The 19,510-nt window shown below is 39.8% G+C and overlaps 1 protein-coding gene across 3 annotated transcripts in view; it reads left to right on the forward strand.

Annotated features, from left to right (window-relative positions):
- The window catches only part of SMARCA2 (SWI/SNF related BAF chromatin remodeling complex subunit ATPase 2), a 173,490-nt gene extending 165,544 nt beyond the window's left edge, over positions 1-7,946 (forward strand). For all 3 annotated transcript variants that reach the window (XM_082470824.1, XM_082470825.1, XM_082470826.1), the window contains 2 exons: positions 5,636-5,778; positions 7,073-7,946. In XM_082470824.1, coding sequence (XP_082326950.1) covers positions 5,636-5,778; positions 7,073-7,108 — 179 coding nt within the window. In that variant the 3' untranslated portion in view covers positions 7,109-7,946. The remainder of the gene's footprint in view (positions 1-5,635; positions 5,779-7,072) is intronic.
- Positions 7,947-19,510: the final 11,564 nt, after the last annotated feature.

Genomic DNA, 19,510 nt, shown 5'->3' on the forward strand with positions numbered 1-19,510 from the left:
TGTCTGATGCAAGTATAGCTGCCCCAGCTTTCTTTTGGTTTCTGTTTGCATGGACTGCCTTTTTCCATCTGCTCACTTGCAGTGTGTGTGTCTTTGAGTCTCTTGTAGGCAGCATATAGATAGATAGGTCTTGTTTTTTAACCATTCAGCCACTTTGTCTTTTGGCTGGAGAATTCAGTCCATTTACATTTAAAGTAATAATTGATAGATATGTACTTATTGCCATTTTGTTCATTGTTTTCTGGCTGTTTTGTAGTTCTGTTTTTCTTCTTTTACTGTCTTCCTTTGTCATTTGATGACTTTCTTTAGTAGTTTACTTAGATTCCCTTCTTTTTATCTTTCGTGTATCTACTATAGGTTTTTGCTTTGTGGTTACCACGAGGCTTACATGTTATAACTTATATTTAGAAGAGTCTATTTTAAGTTGATAACAACTTAAGTTTGAATGTATTCTAAAGCTCTATGTTTGTACTCCTTCCCTCTGTTTTATGTTTTTGATGACACATTTTACATTTTTTTATCTTGTGAATATACTTGTATATCCTCTAACTAATTATTATAGTTGTTAAAGTAAAAGATAAAAGTAGTAAAAATAACTATATTACTTATGTCTGGCTCTAGAAGTGATTAATCCACTAAATATACTATATATTTACTTTACCAGTGAGATTTATACTTTTATGTGTTTTCTTGTTGCTAATCAGTACCCTTCCTTTTTAAATGAAATAAGTCCCTTTAACATTTCTTGTAAATTCAGGAGTTCTTGATGAACTCCTTTAGCTTTTAGTTATCTGGAAAACAACTTTATCTCTCCTTCAATTCTGAATGATACGTTTGCCAGATAGAATATTCTTGGTTGGAAGTTTTCTTCTTTCAGTATTTTGACTGTTTTGTGCCACTCACTTCTGGACTGCAAAGTCTCTGCTTAAAAATCTACCGATAGTCTTCTGGGGGGTTGCCCTTGTATGTAACAAGTTGTTTGTTTTTCTTTTGCTGCTTTTACAGTTCTCTTCTTGTGTTTAAGTTTTGACATTTTAATTGTCGTATGTCTAAGTGTGGGTCTCTTTGGGTCCCTCTTACTTGGGACTCTCTGGGTTTCCTGGATCTGGATGTATTTCCTTCTGCAGATGAGGGAAGTTTTCAGCCATTATTTCTTCAAATAAGTCTTCTGCCCCTTTCTCTCTCTTCTCTTTCTTTCTGGGAGCCCTACAGTGTGAATATTGGTCCACTTTATGTTGTCCCATAAGTCCCTTAAGTTATCTTCACTCTGTTTCATTCTTTTCTTTTTGCTGCTCTGATTGGATGAGTTTCACTGCCCTATCTTTGAGTTTACTGATCTTTCTTCTGCTTCATCTTGTCTGTTGTTGTACTCCTCTAGTGTACTTTTCAGTTATCATATTCTTCAGCTCTGTGACTTCTATTTGGTACTTGTTTATAAAGTTGGCCATTGAACAACACAGGTTTGAACTGCATGGGTCCACTTGGAGGCAGATTGTTTTTCAATAAATACATACAGCAGTACTATACAATCTGCAGTTGGTTGAATCTGTGGATGCAGAACCCCAGATACAGAGGGCCAACTGTAAAGTTATACACAGATTTTCGACTGCACAGAGGGTTGGCGCCCCTAACCCCCATGTTGTTCAAGGGTTAATTGTGTTTTCTCTATGAAGTTCTCACTGTTTTCATTCATTCTTCTCCCAAGTGAGTATCTTTATGACCATTATTTTTAACTCTATCATCAATCAATCAGCTAAGCCATTCATCTTTGTTTCATTAAAGACTTTTTTCTGAGGTTTTATCTTGTTCTTTCATTTGGAGCATATTCCTCTCTTTATTTTCCTTGACTCTCTCTCATTTGGTAAAACAGCCATCTCTCCCAGTCTTGAAGGCGTGGCCTCATGGAGGAGACAAAAACTTTATCAGTCAACCTACACCCTAGCTCTTCCTTGTCTCTCACACCTTTGTGATTGTCCAAGCAGCCTACTTTTAGTGGCTCCCAATAGTTGAGGGTGTGCCAAGACCTGTCAGTCAGTGTCTTAGAAGGGAGGATCTCAACACCTAGATTCAGGCTGATTGGAAGCCAGATCCTCAGGCAGCAGCTTTTTAAAGTATGCAAATATACAGTCCAGTGGGACCACAGGCCTAAGTCCCACTGACCACCAGAACCAGGCAATCTGAAGGTATCCCCTGGGCAGCACTCGCAAAAACCAGGGCACCGGGCATGTGTAAAAGCTCCCCTCCATGAGACACTAGTGCTCTGGAGTATGGCAGAGGGAGAGTGCAAAGATAGCATCCCCCCTCTGCCAAGTTCTCTGGAAGGGATGACGGTCAGCCCTTAGATATGGGTTACATTAGATGCCCATCCCTAGGCCAATGCTTTAAGATAAGCCTCTTTTATGTAAAGTCTGGGTGCCTCTCAATCAGCTGACTTTGAGCTGGGTCCTGGGGCAGGTGAGTCTGCGCGTGAGACTTTTACGAGCCATTTCTGAACTGGCTGTAGCCTTGTGGGTCTTGTGGACACAAGCCCTGTTGGTTTTCAAAGCTAGATGTTTTGGGGGCATCCCTCAGGTGCAAGTCTTAAAAGTTGGGGTGACTGATGTGGGGTTCAAACCTTCACTCCTCCTGGAGAAGCTTCAGGTTTTCAGTTCCTTTCCAGTTGTGGGTCACTGCACCAAGGATGGCATTTATTATGAGATTATGTATCAGCCTCTCTGCCTTTCTTACTTGCTTCAGTGTGGGTTTTTCCACATTTGTCCAATGCGTAGGTGTCGCTCAGCTAGTTTTTAGGTCTTTTTCAGAGGAGGTTGTTCCCTACATACCTTAGATTCGGTGCGTCCGTGGGAAGAGGTAAGTTCAGGGTCTTCTTGTGTCACCTTCTTAAATCAGAACCTCATCTTCTTCCACTTTGAAGGACTCGTGTGATGAGATTGGGCCTAGCCTACCTGGTTAATCTAGGATAATCTCCCCATCTCAAGGTCAGTGGAATCCCTTTTGCCATGCAAAGTAACATATTCACAAGTTCTGGGGATTAGGACATGGACGTCTCTGGGCGCCATCACTATTCTGCCTACCACCCTGGTTAATTGGAACTTGTCATAGGTCTGTGTAGTGGTGTCATAAAGCCTTAGGATGCTATTTAAAGGGCCCATCTGATGGTCCAGTTTATTAGCCTAGTTGCCCATGGCAGCCTTTCAGGTGGGTTTTTTGGAGGGACATATCCACTGACTCACAAAGCCTGATAGCTTTTGAGTGTCCCACACTCCAGTGAGTATTTAGATTATGTTCTTGAGGATGTATTTTCTTACCTTTACTGACAGTCTTCTGCCCTTTCACACCTCCTATGGATTTCCTGTACTCCCGTGTCAGGAAGAGCCACACCTGTGTAGATAAAGATATTTCACTTTTTCTTTCCAAATTACTTTTTAAATTTGTAAAGGTTTTCACGCCTTCGTGCATTTCCATTAATAGGTAGACTTTTCCATCCCCAGTCTTCTCTTCAAGTCCCCACCTTATAGCTTATTAAGCAGTAGACGTTTGGATATGATATATGGAAGCCTGGACTAGGAATACTGTTTTGAGCACTAGGGTTTGCCAGCCTTTTGCCCTGTTTGGGATGGAGGAAGGGCATATGCTGCCCCTGCACTTCAGTTCAGAACACCTCTGCTCTCATCTTTTTTGTTAGCCTATACTTCCATGGAAGACTTCATTTCTCGAAACATTTTGTGGGTCCTTCCCCTTCACAAGAGAAGTCTGAAAATGTCTCTAAGATTCTTTCTGGAGCTGATTCTCTCCATGACAATATCTATTTCTAGGTTCCTTGAGACCCACCAAACATAATATTCTAACAAAACTGGTTTGAATGAGAGACTTTCATTCTCAGTCACTTCATCATCCATCCCTAAAAATGCTGTTCTATGGACACCTGTCCCAGAACAATGCCAGGGAACAGATTTTCTGTGAACCTTGGGATGTGCACCTATAACTATGGTATAACGCTTTGACTTCTTTCTTCCATGTGTTTTTATTTCTATCCTCAGAATAGCCCTGTGAGAGTGGAAGTGGGTGCCATCTTTCTGTATGTGTATATACTTGAATTCTTTATATCTCTCTATACAGAAATATATGGAATTTTATGTCATCTATCAATAGAGAGAGAATCATACACACACAGGGATGGATATATTTTCAAATATGGAGGTATACTTCTTTTTCTGGAAATAATCACCAGAAAGAGAGCAGTAGGGTGAGAGACTAGAGATGGGGGAAGAAACCTTTCAAATTCATTTGTTTTGTTGTTTTTACTTTCCATTTTGTACCTTTCTGTACTGTAAATATTCAACTATGAATTTTCTTTTTAAGTCAACTGAAGTTATTTACACAGTAAAATCATTGGCTTTTTTTTTAACCTTTTACACTTATGTATACTTTTTAATGTCAAAGTTCTGTTTAAAAAAGTGCCCATTCCTCTGTTGATGGACATTTACGTTGCTTCTGTGTCCTGGCTATTGTAGATAGTGCCGCAGTGAACATTGGGTTGAATGTGTCTTTTTGAATTATGGTTTTCTCTGGGTATATGCCCAGCAGTGAGACTGCTGGGTCATATGGTAGTTCTATTTGTAGTTTTTTAAGGAACCTCCATACTGTTCTCCATAGTGGCTCTATCAATTTACATTCCCACCAACAGTGCAAGAGGGTTCCCTTTTCTCCACACCCTCTCCAGCATTTATTGTTTGTAGATTTTTTAAATGATGATGGCCATTCAATGGAATATTACTCAGCCATAAAAAGGAATGAAATTGGATCATTTGCAGAGATGTGGATGGACCTAGAGACTGTCATACAGAGTGAAGTAAGTCAGAAAGAGAAAAACAAATATCGTATATTAACACATATATATGGAATCTAGAAAAATGGTATAGATGATCTTATTTACAAAACAAATAGAGACACAGACATAGAGAACAAACGTATGGACACCAAGGGGGGGAAGGTGGGGGTGGGATGAACTGGGAGATTGGGATTGATATATATACACTATTGATACTATGTATAAACTATATAACTAAAGAGAACCTACTGTATAGCTCAGGGAACTCTACTCAGTGCTCTGTGGTGACCTAAATGGGAAGGAAATCCAAAACAGAGGGGATGTATGTATACATATAGCTGATTCACTTCGCTGTACAGTAGAAACTAACACAACACTCTAAAGCAACTGTACTCCAATAAAAATTAATTATAAAAAAAAATTTTTTTAATGAAAATCTAAAAATGCCCACACCCCTCCACGCAGTAGGTAAGGCAGCCCTCGCTATCCTGGTTAGGAAGATCCCTGTTCAACCATTAAGAGACCTGGAAAGGACCCAACCCAGCTTCCCTCTGGGACCTCATTCCTTCTTGTTGCCCATTTAGGGTGACTGTGTAACATCATGCAAACTTGGACGTGTTTGCAAGTGAAAGGGGTGCTAACTATAACTAGATAGGACAATGGAGAACAGGCTTGAATCAATCGAGAATGTTCTGGGGACTCCGGGATGTTGGGTTTGTCATCTGAAGGTAGGCGATCATTTTCCTACCTGTAAAAAGATTTCCCTCTGATGCCTCATTGCTGTGTGTTTTGGTTTTGGTGTAGCAAAATCTGTTAAGGTGAAAATCAAGCTCAATAAAAAAGATGAGAAAGGCCGGGACAAAGGAAAAGGCAAGAAAAGGCCAAATCGAGGAAAAGCCAAACCTGTGGTGAGCGATTTTGACAGTGATGAAGAGCAGGATGAAAACGTAAGTGCGGCTGCCTTGCCTGAAGTCGGGAGGCGCTCCCCCGCTTCTGCTTCCCTCTCGCACTCCCAGGCCCCTTCCAACCTCTATGCTTTATTACCCAGAAATGAAAATGTAAAGATTTGGTGTTGAGGGATGTGAACTGAGCTGCCTGATTTAAAACAAAGAATTTGGGGCTTTGTTTATTGCCTTTTTAATAGTCTTCAAAAATGCAAAACTACTAAATCAAGTTTCCTTTTCCCCTTTCTTATCTTCCCAGTGCCTACGTACAAATAGAGTTTTCTCCATGGCTGGTTAATATTTTATATCCATAACACCCAGCATAGTGCCTAGGATACAGCAGTATACAGAGGAAATAATGATTCCGTGGAAGACTGACAAAAAGTGGGATGATGTCAGAGTTTGGGGTTTGAGTTGCTATTTCAGGTGCCGTGCGGAAAACCCAGATACATCTTTAAGTACTTAGAGGTGTTATTTTTTAATATTTTTGAAAAATTCAGGGAGCCCTGATGGAGCCAGGCCCTGACATAAGGACCTTTCCAGATGGTACCATATTCAGTGCTTAGATTAGCATCCTAAGACAGATGTCACTGTCAACATATTACAGAAATCAGTGCTTAGGTTATGTGTGTTTTGCTGCAGGTCATGGAAGTAAATAGCAGAGGCTGAATTCAGACCCAAAGAGCATTAACTCAGTCTGGTGCACTGTCCCTGACTCTGTGGTCCACAAGGTAGCAGTGCACAAGCTTCTAATACAGTGCCTTTTAAAGGGCCCTCTATTTCTTTCACTTTCTAGAGGACCTCAGGTTCCCTACCACACACCCCCTTCTTTTTTTCTTTCTGGAAAGTTAATTTTCCATGTTAGCATGTATGCTAGTTTGATTTTCCTTCAACATATTGCTATTTGGGTCTGTTGAAAAGGTTCAGCATTCTTATCCCACCCCATCCAGCCTTTTAACCCTCGACACAAGCATCTTCAAATACATTTAAAATCCTATGTTTTCTTTAAGTAGACAGCAAATGGATGGAATTTTTTTCTCCCATGATATTTCTAAAAACGTAGTGCTAAAATTAGAAATCATTAGCCATGAACTTTCCACGCCCAAGTGCAATAGAGCAAAACACTGGCATAGACAGCGGGCACTGCTTTGGGATTTCCAAGTAGGAGCTCCCCTTTTCAGCATAGAGGCTGTTGATGCCTCTTTACTGGGAGGGTTAACTGTTTCCAAAATGTCATTTCTTTTCTACATTGCCTCTTGATGGCTTACTGTCTCTTTTATCTTATTTTTACTTTTAGGAACAGTCAGAAGCAAGTGGGACTGATGATGAGTGATCAGTATGGACATTTTTTTCTTGGTAGAACTGAACTCCTTCTCCCCTCTCTCGTCTCCACTCAGTGAGTTCATTTGTCATATGGGCACTGGGTTGTTTCTATATCATTATCATCTATAAGCTAGCTTTAGGATAGTGCCAGACAAACATATGATATCATGGTGTAAAGAAACACACACTCATACACAAATCTTTGTAACATATTGTGACCAAATGGGCCTCAAAGATTAAAACAAACAAAAAAGCTTTTGATGGAAAATATGTGGGTGGATAGTATATTTCTATGGGTGGGTCTTGGTAACGGTTTGATTGTGCCTGGTTTTATCACCTGTTCAGATGAGAAGATTTTTGTCTTTTTGTAGCACTGATAACCAGGAGAAGCCATTAAAAGCCACTGGTTATTTTATTTTTCATCAGGCAATTTTCAAGGTTTTTATTTGTTCGGTATTGTTTTTTTTACACTGTGGTACATATAAGCAACTTTAATAGGCGATAAATGTACAGTAGTTAGACTTCACCTACATAGACATTTTTCCATTTTATGCTCTATGATCTGAAAAAAACGCTTTTTGAATTGTATAAGATTTATGTCTACTGTAAACATTGCTTAATTTTTTGCTCTTGATTTAAAAGAAAAGTTGTTTTGTTGAAATCGCTATTGAATATTGCAATCTATATAGTGTAATGGATGGCTTCTTTTGTCAACCTGATCTCCTATGTTACCAATGTGTATTGTCTCCTTCTCCCTAAAGTGTACTTAATCTTTGCTTTCTTTGCACAATGTCTTTGGTTGCAAGTCATAAGCCTGAGGCAAATAAAATTCCAGTAATTTCCAAGAATGTGGTGGTGGTGCGTTCCTAATAAAGAGATAACAGCTGAGCTCAACAAACTCGGCCTCTGGTTTCTGAGTTCTAAGGGACTGAAACCCTGGTGCCTGAGTCACAGTCTCCTGCAGAGAGCCGGGCAAGCTCTTGCTGCAGCGCACGTGGTAGGAAAGAAATTTCAGAAGACTGAGAGAGAGAATCCCCTGGGATGAACCAGGTGTGTCGCAAGGGAGAGGAGTCTATTGCTTTTGTGACTTTAAACTTGTACAGCAGGAGAGACGCTGCCATGGACCGAGTCACACTAAAGCCCCTGCTCAACCTTTTCTAGTGGCTTAAATTCTACTTACGTGCCAGAAAATCTACAGGTGTACCTCAGAGATATTGCAGGGTCAGTTCTAGCCCAGCAAAGTGAACGTCACAACAGAGTGAGTCACGAGTTTTTTGGCTTCTCGGTGCATGTAAAGTTGTTAGGTTTGCACTCTACTGTAGTCTGTTAAGTGTGCAATAGCATTATGTCTGAAAAAACGATGTATATACTGTCATTAAAATATACCTTATCACTAAAAATGCTGATCATCGTCTGAGGCTTCAGTGAGTCATGGTAGTAATATCAAAGATCACAGATCACCAAAACAAATATAATAATCAAAAAGTATCAGAATCACCCAAAACATGATACAGAAGCATGAAGTGAGCCACTGCTATTGGAAAATGGCACCAATCTACTTGCTGCAGCCAGGGTTGCCACAGACCTTCAATTTGTGAAAAATACAGTAACTACAAAGTAGCACAATAAAGCAAAGTGCAGTAAGATAAGGTATGCCTATATATGGTAATATAGATTTATACTATTGTTTAGCATGGAATAAATCTATGTTCATATCGATTTAGAACGATCTGAAAAGTGCTCAGTTGAAAGACTGGTTCCGTAAATGCCCATATACCCTCCTACTAAGATTCACAACGACTAACCTCCCTACCTCCCACCCCACCCACTTTTTTTTTTTTTTTAACATCTTTATTGGAGTATAATTGCTTTACAATGGTGTGTCAGTTTCTGCTTTATAACAAAGTGAATCAGTTATACATATGTCCCCATATCTCTTCCCTCTTGCGTCTCCCTCTCTCCCACTCTCCCTGTCCCACCCCTCTAGGTGGTCACAAAGCACTGCCGCTTGTTTCTTAACTAAACCATCTGAAAGTAAGTCACAACCATCCTAACACTTTACCCCTAAATACTTCAGCACAAATCTCCTAAGAATAACGGCGTCTCCTGGCTAAACCACAGTCCTACTTTCACACCAAAGGGAATTAACAGTAGTTCCCTAGTATCTCATATATGATCCGTAGTCACATTTCCTCAGTTGTCCCCAAATTGTCTTGCATTTGTTTTTTAAAAGTTTACAAAGAAACCTAGCCAGAGCTTGGCACATTCTTTCTTATGGACCCGATGATGACAAGGACCAAAACGGAAGAGTATTCGCTCATCTCTAACGGATTGGTGAAAACTTCATTTCTTAGAATTGTCTTAAGGACAACTCTGGGATTCTTACTTTCATAATAAGAGGAATTGCCAATGTATCTTTCTTTGAGTCTTGAAGGAAATTTGACCCATACAAATTTTTGTGTGCAATCCTCCTGAGAAACTTTTGTCCTAAATGTCCATTCAGGTCTGAGTTTCCAGTTAGTCTGAGCATTACAGAATGTGTTGAGTTTCCCTTCTTGTTTGTTTACAGTTTGCTGACCACAGTAGGATTCTAGACTCCCGTGAAGAATAAACCACATTAGTTTTTCTTACTGAGATGATTTGCTCTCAGTTCAAAGAAACAGTCTTACTTCACTGCTTCCATTTGTGTAGTTCCTATACTTGATGTACTCCTTGGAATCCCTTCTCAGCCTTAGAGGCTTTGCTGTTCTAAAGCCATCCACACCGTTGTCTTTATGGTGAAGGATGTCTGTTGTGTGAAGGATCTTCTCTAATTTCTCTTCCGCTGTCTTTGGTATGTTGTTCTCCCTGGCCTTAGTAGAAAGGAAAGGCAGGAAGGTGGCTTGCACAACAGTGGTGAGCTGGCAGGGAGGGTGATATGTGTGAGCAAGAGGCAGGCCATCCTACGTCTGCACATCTGCCTGTTTTTAACCTGGTCATGGCAGCTGCCTTGTCCATTTCCAGTAGCCGAGCCCATTGGTAGGCTTAGTTTTTTCCAAGAGCAACAGTTTTCTAGGAACGGAGGAAGGAAGCTACAAGTATCAGGCGACGTACTTGATCCTTTACTAGAATTATTTAATTACAAGAACCCTGGGAAGAAGGCATAGTTCTTACTCCCTTTTTATAAATAAGGATGATGCAAATGAGAGACTGAATAGCTGTGGCCAGTGTACCAATGCAGAATTTGACAGTAAGATTTCTTTGCCTCTAAAACCCATATTCCAGAGCTTCCCTGGTGGCGCAGTGGTTAAAAATCCGCCTGCCAGTGCAGGGGACACGGGTTCGAGCCCTGGTCCGGGAAGATCCCACATGCCACGGAGCAACTAAGTCCATGAGCCACAACTACTGAACCTGTGCTCTAGAGCCCGCTCGCCTAGAGCCCGTGCCCCGCAACAAGAGAAGCCACCACAATGAGAAGCCCGCGCACCGCAACGAAGAGCAGCCCCCGCTTGCCACAACTAGAGAAAGCCCGCACGCAGCAACGAAGACCCAACGCAGCCAAAAATTAAAAAAAAAAAACAAAACCCATATTCCATGCAGCCTCCCTACCTCCCCAGTGAGTGAGGCCTGGAACTGATCTTACTGATAAGTCCCGGGCACCCATTTGCTTGGCACTTGCTGACCCAGCCAGGCTTACAAACGAGTCTTGGCTTAGGTCTCTGGTTTCTGTGGCTGAGAATGGAACTTTAAGACCCAGTTTTCTTGGCTGGGCTCCTCCGCTACCCTGGCTCTTTCTTCTTAGTGACAAGCCAGTCCACAAAGACCAAGACCTTGTCTTTATATTCAGCTGCCGTTGGACCCTAAAGGCTACTGAGATCCAGCTGACTCGGATAACACTAAGGCCCTCCAGGTGATTCTGCTGCATGATCAACTTGAAGGAGCACTGCTAAATCCATCAGACTCTTAATCCCCATTATTTCACTCCTGGGGAACACTATGAGGCCACGGTGATCCTAATCTTGATTTAGATCACTGGTACAGGCATATACATCCATCACACAATTGTCACTCTAGTGAAACCAACATAAACGGGAATAACTGAAAAGGATGAATATTTTTTCTCTCTGACACAGCTTTTCTGTCATATATGTTCCCAGGAAGGAAGCTTCAATTGTGCTTAACTTGAACTTCATTCAGACTGATAAGGTATATCATACTTGGGGGAAATATTTTTGGTCTCCTTAGCAGAAGAGTAGAGACATATTAACCCCTTATGAATAAATGTAGTTCCCATGAGAATTTTACAGTAACAGTCAATCTCACTATACAGCTATCTTGGAGGAATGGTCAAGTATATTCCTCTTCTTAAAATTTACTAAATAAGAGCTGTGTCAAACCAGATAAAGTAAATTTTCTGTCCTTATTCATTTATACTGTCATACGAATCTCAGGCTTTCAATCTCTGCTGTACTTAGGGAGAGGTCATCAAAAATCATGAGGCACAGGGTGAGAAACAATGACCGACAGGTCTAGAATTGCTAGATCTATGTCCAGGTGAGCTGTATTCATCATTGGTGTGGTTTAGGACATTGAGCTTAATAGAGGGTGGAAGTGACATGTTCCAAATGACGTAAGCCCTTTATGCAAAAGGTATCTGTATTTCTGCATCATTTTCAGTAAGGATTTTCCAGAAGGATTTTCCAAGTTGAATAAAGCAAGACAACTAAGTCAAGACTAAGGGAAAACCACTTTCCTGTTTATAAACACTGGTTTCTTTTTTAACATGTAAACTAGAAAGAGGTCTCTTTGTCTTTTTAGTTTTAGTTTATTTTATTGAAGTATAGTTGATTTGCAATGTTGTGTTAGTTTCTACTGTAAAGTAATTCGGGTGTATATGTATATATATATATATATATATATATATATATATATATACACACATACACACACACACAAACACACACACATTCTTTTTCATATCCTTTTCCATTATGGTTTATCACAGGATAATGAATATAGTTCCCTGTGCTATACAGTAGGACCTGTTGTTTATCCATTTGAAAGAGGCCTCTTTGTGAACCCAAGAACTGTTATGAAGCAAGGCTCACTGTGGGATTATAAACCTCAAAGAGAATGGATTCATAGTCCCCCCAGCATACATATGCATTTTTTAATTCTCTTGTAAAAACTTTAATTAAATTCCTCTTCCAAGATTATAAAATAGACATGTGTTCACCACAACCAGTGAAATAATACCAAAAAAATTAATTGAGAATTCACCCCTACCAGGCAATCGGCTTTAAAAGCCTGGTGTGGTTACTTCTGCCTGTTTCTTCTTGCTCACATAGAATGATATACACTGTCAAATGTCAGTTCCCCAGCTATCCCCAGTGTAACCTGGTAATAAGATGAAGCTGAATTTATTGCTTACTGTGGTAAGGGAGACCACCACCTTGATGGAGCTTTGGTAGTTTGAGAGGGAAAGTCAAGGTTGGATTTTATTGAAATTAAATTTAAAGTGTCTTTCAGTGTGGGAATTTGGTTAGGACAGGGTAACGATCATGATATAATAGTTTAGGATTGGTGGAAGGAGTATGGAGAGGATTTTGAGGGGGAAATCAAAGAGTCTTAGGGCATAACTATCAATTGTGTTGCTTTCTACGGAAGAGCTGATGTGTCTTACAGGAAGCTCATGTAATGAAAAATAGTTATTTGCTTGGGCGAGACTCTCCTGGAATATTTTAAGTTGTGCTAATGATGACAGTGGCATTGTAAAGTCATGTTAATGTACAATAGATAGTAAGCTGTGTAGGGGTTGAAAGTTTGGTTTTTTTTCTTTTCTAAGTACTGTACTGTTCTCTGCAACTTGCCTTATTTTCCTCCAAGGCAACAGAGATTAAATTCATTTAAATTTTTTTCTCTGTTAGGAGAACATTTATTTTCATTTTTCTTACAAAATGAACATATGCACATTGTAGAAAATGTGGAAAGTAAGAAAAGTACAAAGGTACAAAAAGTACAGAAAAAGAAAAAAAAACACAAAAAAAACACTGATACTATTACCACGCAGAAAGACGCGCTTGAGATTTCCAGTGTCTTGTCTAGCATTTAAGGAGCTTGGAAGTCAGCTCTCCCATTAACACAACAAGAAAAAAGCTGAACAAACTGAAAATCAACAACTCTTCTTAGATCCACCAGAGAACTGAGGTCATAGGGTAAACTGCTGCCCCCCCAAGCTGAAGAGACAGACAGGCAGATATAGAGAATCACGACCTACTGGAGCAGGCCAGCAGCAAAAATCTCTTGGTAACCATCACCAGGCTAGGAAAACCTAATCTGTAATCAACGAATTGCTAGAGGCCTCAGTGTGGACAAGTTTGTGAGTTAAAAATACCAGAGGCGTCCAGTCTTAGGAGGGCCTCCACACTTTGATGAGATTTCCCTCCGGGAACCCTATTACGTTCTCACGGTACAGACAGGAGAAAAATTCCCCCTCACTTTTTGAGCGGAAGGAGTAGAAAAGTAGTCATATTTAAATATGCCTTCTTAACAAGGCCTGCCCTTAATAGAAACTATTTTGCCAACGCGGAAGAAGGGCAATCACCCAACTCCAGTACCCACTAGCCTTCCTGCCGCTCCTAAAGGGGGAAAAAAACAAACCTGAGAAGCACTTGTGAAGGTCATAGCCCCAGGGGCTCACTAAAACACTGCAGCCGAATCATAGGACTGCAGAACAGTTCCCCTGGCCCAAGAGCTCACCACCACATCCATGTCCCCTGTACAATAACAGGGTCATACAGCTCAGTGAACTGTGCACCTCAGGTGATATTTTTAAAGAAGGTCATTACAGAATGCTAAAAATATCAGTTCTCCAGAGAGAATCACTCTTAAAATTTTAACTTACTTCCTTTGCATTTTCTCCTGTTCATAGATTGATTAACACACGGTAATATTTTCCCACTTTAAAAGCAGAGTTTTGGCAATTATATACAGTAATGTAGACAACTCCACAGTCATGACATAGAGCATTTTCCTTACCCTAAACAGTTTTCTCACACCCTTTTTCGGTCAGTTTCTTACCCTGACTGCCAGCTTCAGGACAACCATTGATCTGCTTTCTGTCCCTATGGTGTTGCCTTTGTTAGAATCTCATATAAATGGAATTATACATTATGTAGCCTTTTGTGTTTGCTTGCTTTCAAGTACTATAATATTTTTGAGGTTTATTCATGTTGCATATTTATCCTGTGACTTTTTATTACTGAGTAATATTCCATAATATGGCTATCCCACGGGTGATTTTTCTGTTCACTAATTGATGGACATTTGAGTTGTTTAGTTCTTGGGTATTATGAATAAGCCTGCTATAAACACTGATGTACAAATCTTTGTGTGGATATGTTTTCAGTCCTCTTAGTTGAATACTGAGGAATGAAATTGCTGGGTTATATGGTAAGGATTTAACTTTAGAAAATAATAGCAACTGGATATCTATGTGGGGGAAAAAAAGAAGAACCTCAACCCTTACCTCATATCATGCACAAAAGTTAACTCAAAATGAATCAAAATGGATCTCAAACTTAAAAGTTAAAATATATTTCTAAAAGAAAACATAAGAGAAAATCTGTATGATCTTGGGTTAGACAAAGATTTCTTAGGGCACAAAAAGCATGAACCATAAAAGAAAATATTGATAAAATGGATTTCTTTAAAATTAAAAACCTTTGCTCTTTGAAAAACATAGTTAAGAAAATGACAAGGCAAGCCACAGAGTAGGAGAAAATATTTGCAAGCAGGTATCTGAAAAAGAGCTTGTTCCCAGAATATATATAAAGATCTCTCACAATTCACTAAAAAGACAGACTGTCCAATAAAAAACTAGGCAAAAGATTTGAACAGACTCTCCACAAAAGAAAATATATGGCCAATAAGCACATGAAAAGTGCTCAATTTTCTTCATCATCAAAGAAAAGCAAAATAAAACTACAATGAAATACCACTACACACCCACTAGAATAGTTAAAATTTTTAAAAATTGACAATGGGAAGTGTTGACAAGGATATGGAGCAACTGGAGCTCACGCCTTGCTGGTGGGAATTCAAAATGGTATAATCACTTTGAAACTCATTTTTTTTTTTAACATCTTTATTGGAGTATAATTGCTTTACAGTGGTGTATTAGTTTCTGCTGTATAAGCAAGTGAATCAGCTATACATATACATATATCCCCATATCGCCTCCCTCTTGTGTCTCCCTCCCACCCTCACTATCCCACCCCTCTAGGTGGCCACAAAGCACCGAGCTGATCTCCCTGTGCTATGCGGCTGTTTCCCACTAGCTAGCTATTTTACATTTGGTAGTGTATATATGTCCATGCCACTCTCTCACTTCGTCCCAGTAACTATATGATGTTTCCAGTATGTGTGTGTCATAATTTAGATTGCATTTGCTCTTCTAACGGATATTTGAGTTGATACCAGTTGGGATTTTTATGCCATTATAAATAATTCTAGAAAGTCATTAAACCCACTTTACACTTTTTGTCTGTTTTTAAAAACAAATTAGCAGAGTTACCTTTAAGTCATGGCTGAAAACATTTCCCTTCCATTTACATTGGATTTTAATAAAAAACAAAAAACTCAAGGTGATTGCTTTTCTTTCTCAGTCATATTTATGCTTGATCAGTTAAGCCTTCTCGGCACTTATTTTCATAACACTTGCATCCTCTTCTTTTAAAAAGGGCCCTGTAAAATTACTTTATCTTGCCTTTTTTTTTCCCTTGAGCTCTTAATTTTTTAAAGGAGATTCTGAATTTAAAGGAGATGCTTATGCTGCTTAATTTAGTTGCATGTGAAAAGGGCTTCTTCAGAAAACCAAGTACCCATATTTCTCCCTGTCATTGAACTTTGTAATACAGTCAGGATTGCTCTTGATGTTCCAAGAAGGCAAAGTTTGGGAATTGCAGGGCCCTGAGACCTAGTTCTTTGCCCTAAGCTGGCAAGAATCTCGACACAAGATTATCCTCCACCCCAGGCTCCTAAAGAATTTTCTCAGCCTGGTAGCTCTTGTGGAAGTTGGCTCATCAAGGTGATACTAGCTATAAACTGCCTCTCTGTGGTGAGGTTATGAGTTGATTGTTTACTGAGGTTTAATAGAAGAACCACGGTTTCACTCTTTTTGATCAGGTTTGGCATGTGGAACACTTGGAGTGAGTGTGACCCCAAGAGTAAAATCCACCAGAAGGGGACACCTTGATAGTAATAACTCACATTTAAATAATTCCAGAGAATTTATATTCATTCTAGCATTTTTAAGGCTGGCTTATTTGGAGAAACAATAGAACTCCATTTAAGAGCTTTCAATACTAGACTGATTCAAGCATGGGCCCCATATATAAATAAATACTACAGATGGTCCCAACTTAGGATGGTTCGACTTAAACATTTTTTCATCTTTACAGTAGTGTGAGAATGATACGCATTCAGTAAAAACCATACTTTGAATTTTGAATTTTGATCTTTTCCCAGGCTAGTGATAAAATGGTATGATTCTCTCGTGCTGCTGGGCGGTGGCAGCGAGCATAGCTCCCAGACGGCCATGAGATCATGAGAGTAAAAACTGATACACTTACAATTATTCTGTATCCATACGACCACTCTGTTTTCCACCTTCAGTATAGTATTTAATAGATTACATGAGCTGTTCAACACTTTATTATAAAATAGGCTTTGGTTAGATGATTTTGCCTAACTATAGGCTAATGTAAGGGTCCTGAGCACATTTAAGGTAGGCTAAGCTAAGCTATGATGTTCAGTAGGATAGGTGTATTAAATGCATTTTCGACTTATGATATTTTCAGCTTACAATGGGTTTATCAGGACATAACTCCATTGTAAGCTGAGGAAAATGTGTACTTCCAGAAAAGGACTAGCCTACTAGAACATCATAAGGCACAATGTGGTATCTTTATCCTATAACAGTGTTAGGAAGGGATTGTACCATATTTGCAGGGCATGGTGTACTTGAAATGTCTAATTCTGAACACACTTTCCTTCAGTTTCAATCATCCCATATGACCCTACAGAATTTCTCCAGACTTCCTAGGAACATTTCCTAAGGATCTGAGTCCTTAATAAGCAACCTAAAATAGGGAGAGTTTCCCTGGAGTCAAACGCCAGTTTCCATTGCTTTCAGTCTATTCCCACTTTTCAGCCTGTAACTCTCCTTTGATGATTTTATTTTATACACAACATACTGAGGGTATTCCACGCCGGGTCGTATGCTTACTGCAAGGGAAAATATCAAGGAGAGTAAACTCCAGTACCTGTTTGCATCCGCCCTAGAACCAGGCACCTTCTCTGCCCACTCCATCACCCCTACTCCTTCCTCCATGGCCAGGGGTCTTATTAAAAGGAGACAATCCAGCTTAACACTCCAGCAAGTGGTGTCTCATCACCCACTGAGTGCCAAACTCTTTGGCCTTTTTAATAAGGCTGAGCAAGTGAAAAACAGTATCTCTTCTCGTTTCCAGGATGGGTAAGAATCACAACTTGGACTTGGTTCTAAGTTGTTTCGCTGTTTACTCCCAAACCAGCAAGCAATCAGTGCAAAGGATGTATACCAGATAAAGAGACAAGTAAATCAACACACCAGATAAAGATACCAGCACATGAACACACCACTCTATGGTCTCCCTTCAGTGGCTCACGGGCATGTATCCAAAGGTCTATGGTCAACACAGCCTAGACAGAGAGGCACCCACTGAGCAGAGCAGCCCCAGTCCCCAAAGTTCTATAGGATGTGATAATAACTAGAGATATTCCATGTACATAACAAAGTAAATACAAACATGTCATATTTTATCAATTCTAAAACTTACATTTTTTTCGTTTTTGAAAGACACAATGTCTTTTAATCTACGATGTCATAATTTTGATTGGCAACAATTTTTCTTAATGATAAATAAAATAATACATTTACAATGGATGGTGTCTTAGAGTCATTAAAATATTGTGTATTTTTTTTTCTTAACACGCATTGTATGTAGCAAAGTGATATAAAGTCTTCTACATCTTTTTCACTTAATTTATCTTGAAGAACATTCATATCAGTGCATAAAGAGCTGCCTCATTCTTCTTAACCGCTGCACGTATTCCATTATGTTGTTATCGTAACTTATCTAAGCAGTTCCATATTAATGGAACATTCTGGTGGTTTCTAGTCTGTGTTTATTCATTGTTGCCAAAAATGATGAATGCTATGCGAAGGCTGAGAGCCAAGTGCTATGGAGAAAACTTGAAGGTTTTGTAGAGGATGTGAAATCAGGTTTGAGACTGAACGGAGGGTGAGACATGGGACAGGTCAAACTGCTCCTGGGATTTTAATCTGGGTACGCCATGGGAAAGCCACTCACCATCTTCCATTGGAAGTGTGCTAAAATGTGCAGATTTCAAACAATTTACAAGAAATGCCTGCCCTGGAGCTTCTTTTACGTGCCCAGAGCTCACTTAGTGATCAAAGTTTAATGCCCATTTCACTGTCTCGAAAGGACATTGGAAATAGTCATTACTCATTGCCTTCTTCAGGCTGACATAGGGCCCATGGAAATAGATCTGCAAGAGGAGATACTGAAGGTCTTTAACTATTTGATGATGATGATGATTTGGATAAGACTGAGAAACATGCAGTGGGTTCCTAGAGAGAAGTGAAAGCATGAATGCTCAAGAATGCAGACCAGGGCGAAAGAAACTAACAAAATGAGGAAAGTGAAATCAAAGTGGCCCCAAGCTTAAAACATTTTATCCAGCCTATTCTGCTGTATCCAGTCTTCAGAACACCAGGATTTGAAAACAGTACCCTAACACCTGCATTCCAGTTCCGAATGGAGGCTGCCTCGCTCCTTAACTCAGCTCCTTCTTCCCCATTCCAGTCCCCCTTGAGCAGTGATAACAATTGCAGCTGCTTACAATGTGCACTGCTGTAAGCTCTTAGATAGATAGATGGATGTATAGATAAGATAGATAGATGATAGATAGATAGACAGACAGACAGACAGACAGACAGATAGACAGAAAGAAGGAATAGGAAGGAAGGAAGGAAGGGAGAAAGAGAGAAAAAGAAAGAGAAAGAAGAAAGAAAAGGAAAGGAAGGAAGGAAGAAAGGAAGAAAGAGAGAGGGAGGCTCATTAAAATCTTCACAACAATTTTATGAAGTCGGCACTATTATTATTCCTATTTTACAAATTAGAAAAGAGTCTTAGAGGAGTGACCGACCAGGATCACTCATCGAGTAAGTAGTGGAGCTGGGATCCAACCTCCAGACCAACCAGCTCCCACGGTCCTTGCTCCTTACTAGGATTCCAGCTAGAACCTCAGCCTGCCTCTCAGTGTCTCTTCTCCGGACTGGGCTGTACACTCCTTAGAGGACACAGAT

The sequence above is a fragment of the Balaenoptera physalus genome, assembly GCF_965194825.1.
Source record: "Balaenoptera physalus genome assembly, chromosome: 7".
In the NCBI taxonomy this organism is placed as follows: domain Eukaryota; kingdom Metazoa; phylum Chordata; class Mammalia; order Artiodactyla; family Balaenopteridae; genus Balaenoptera; species Balaenoptera physalus.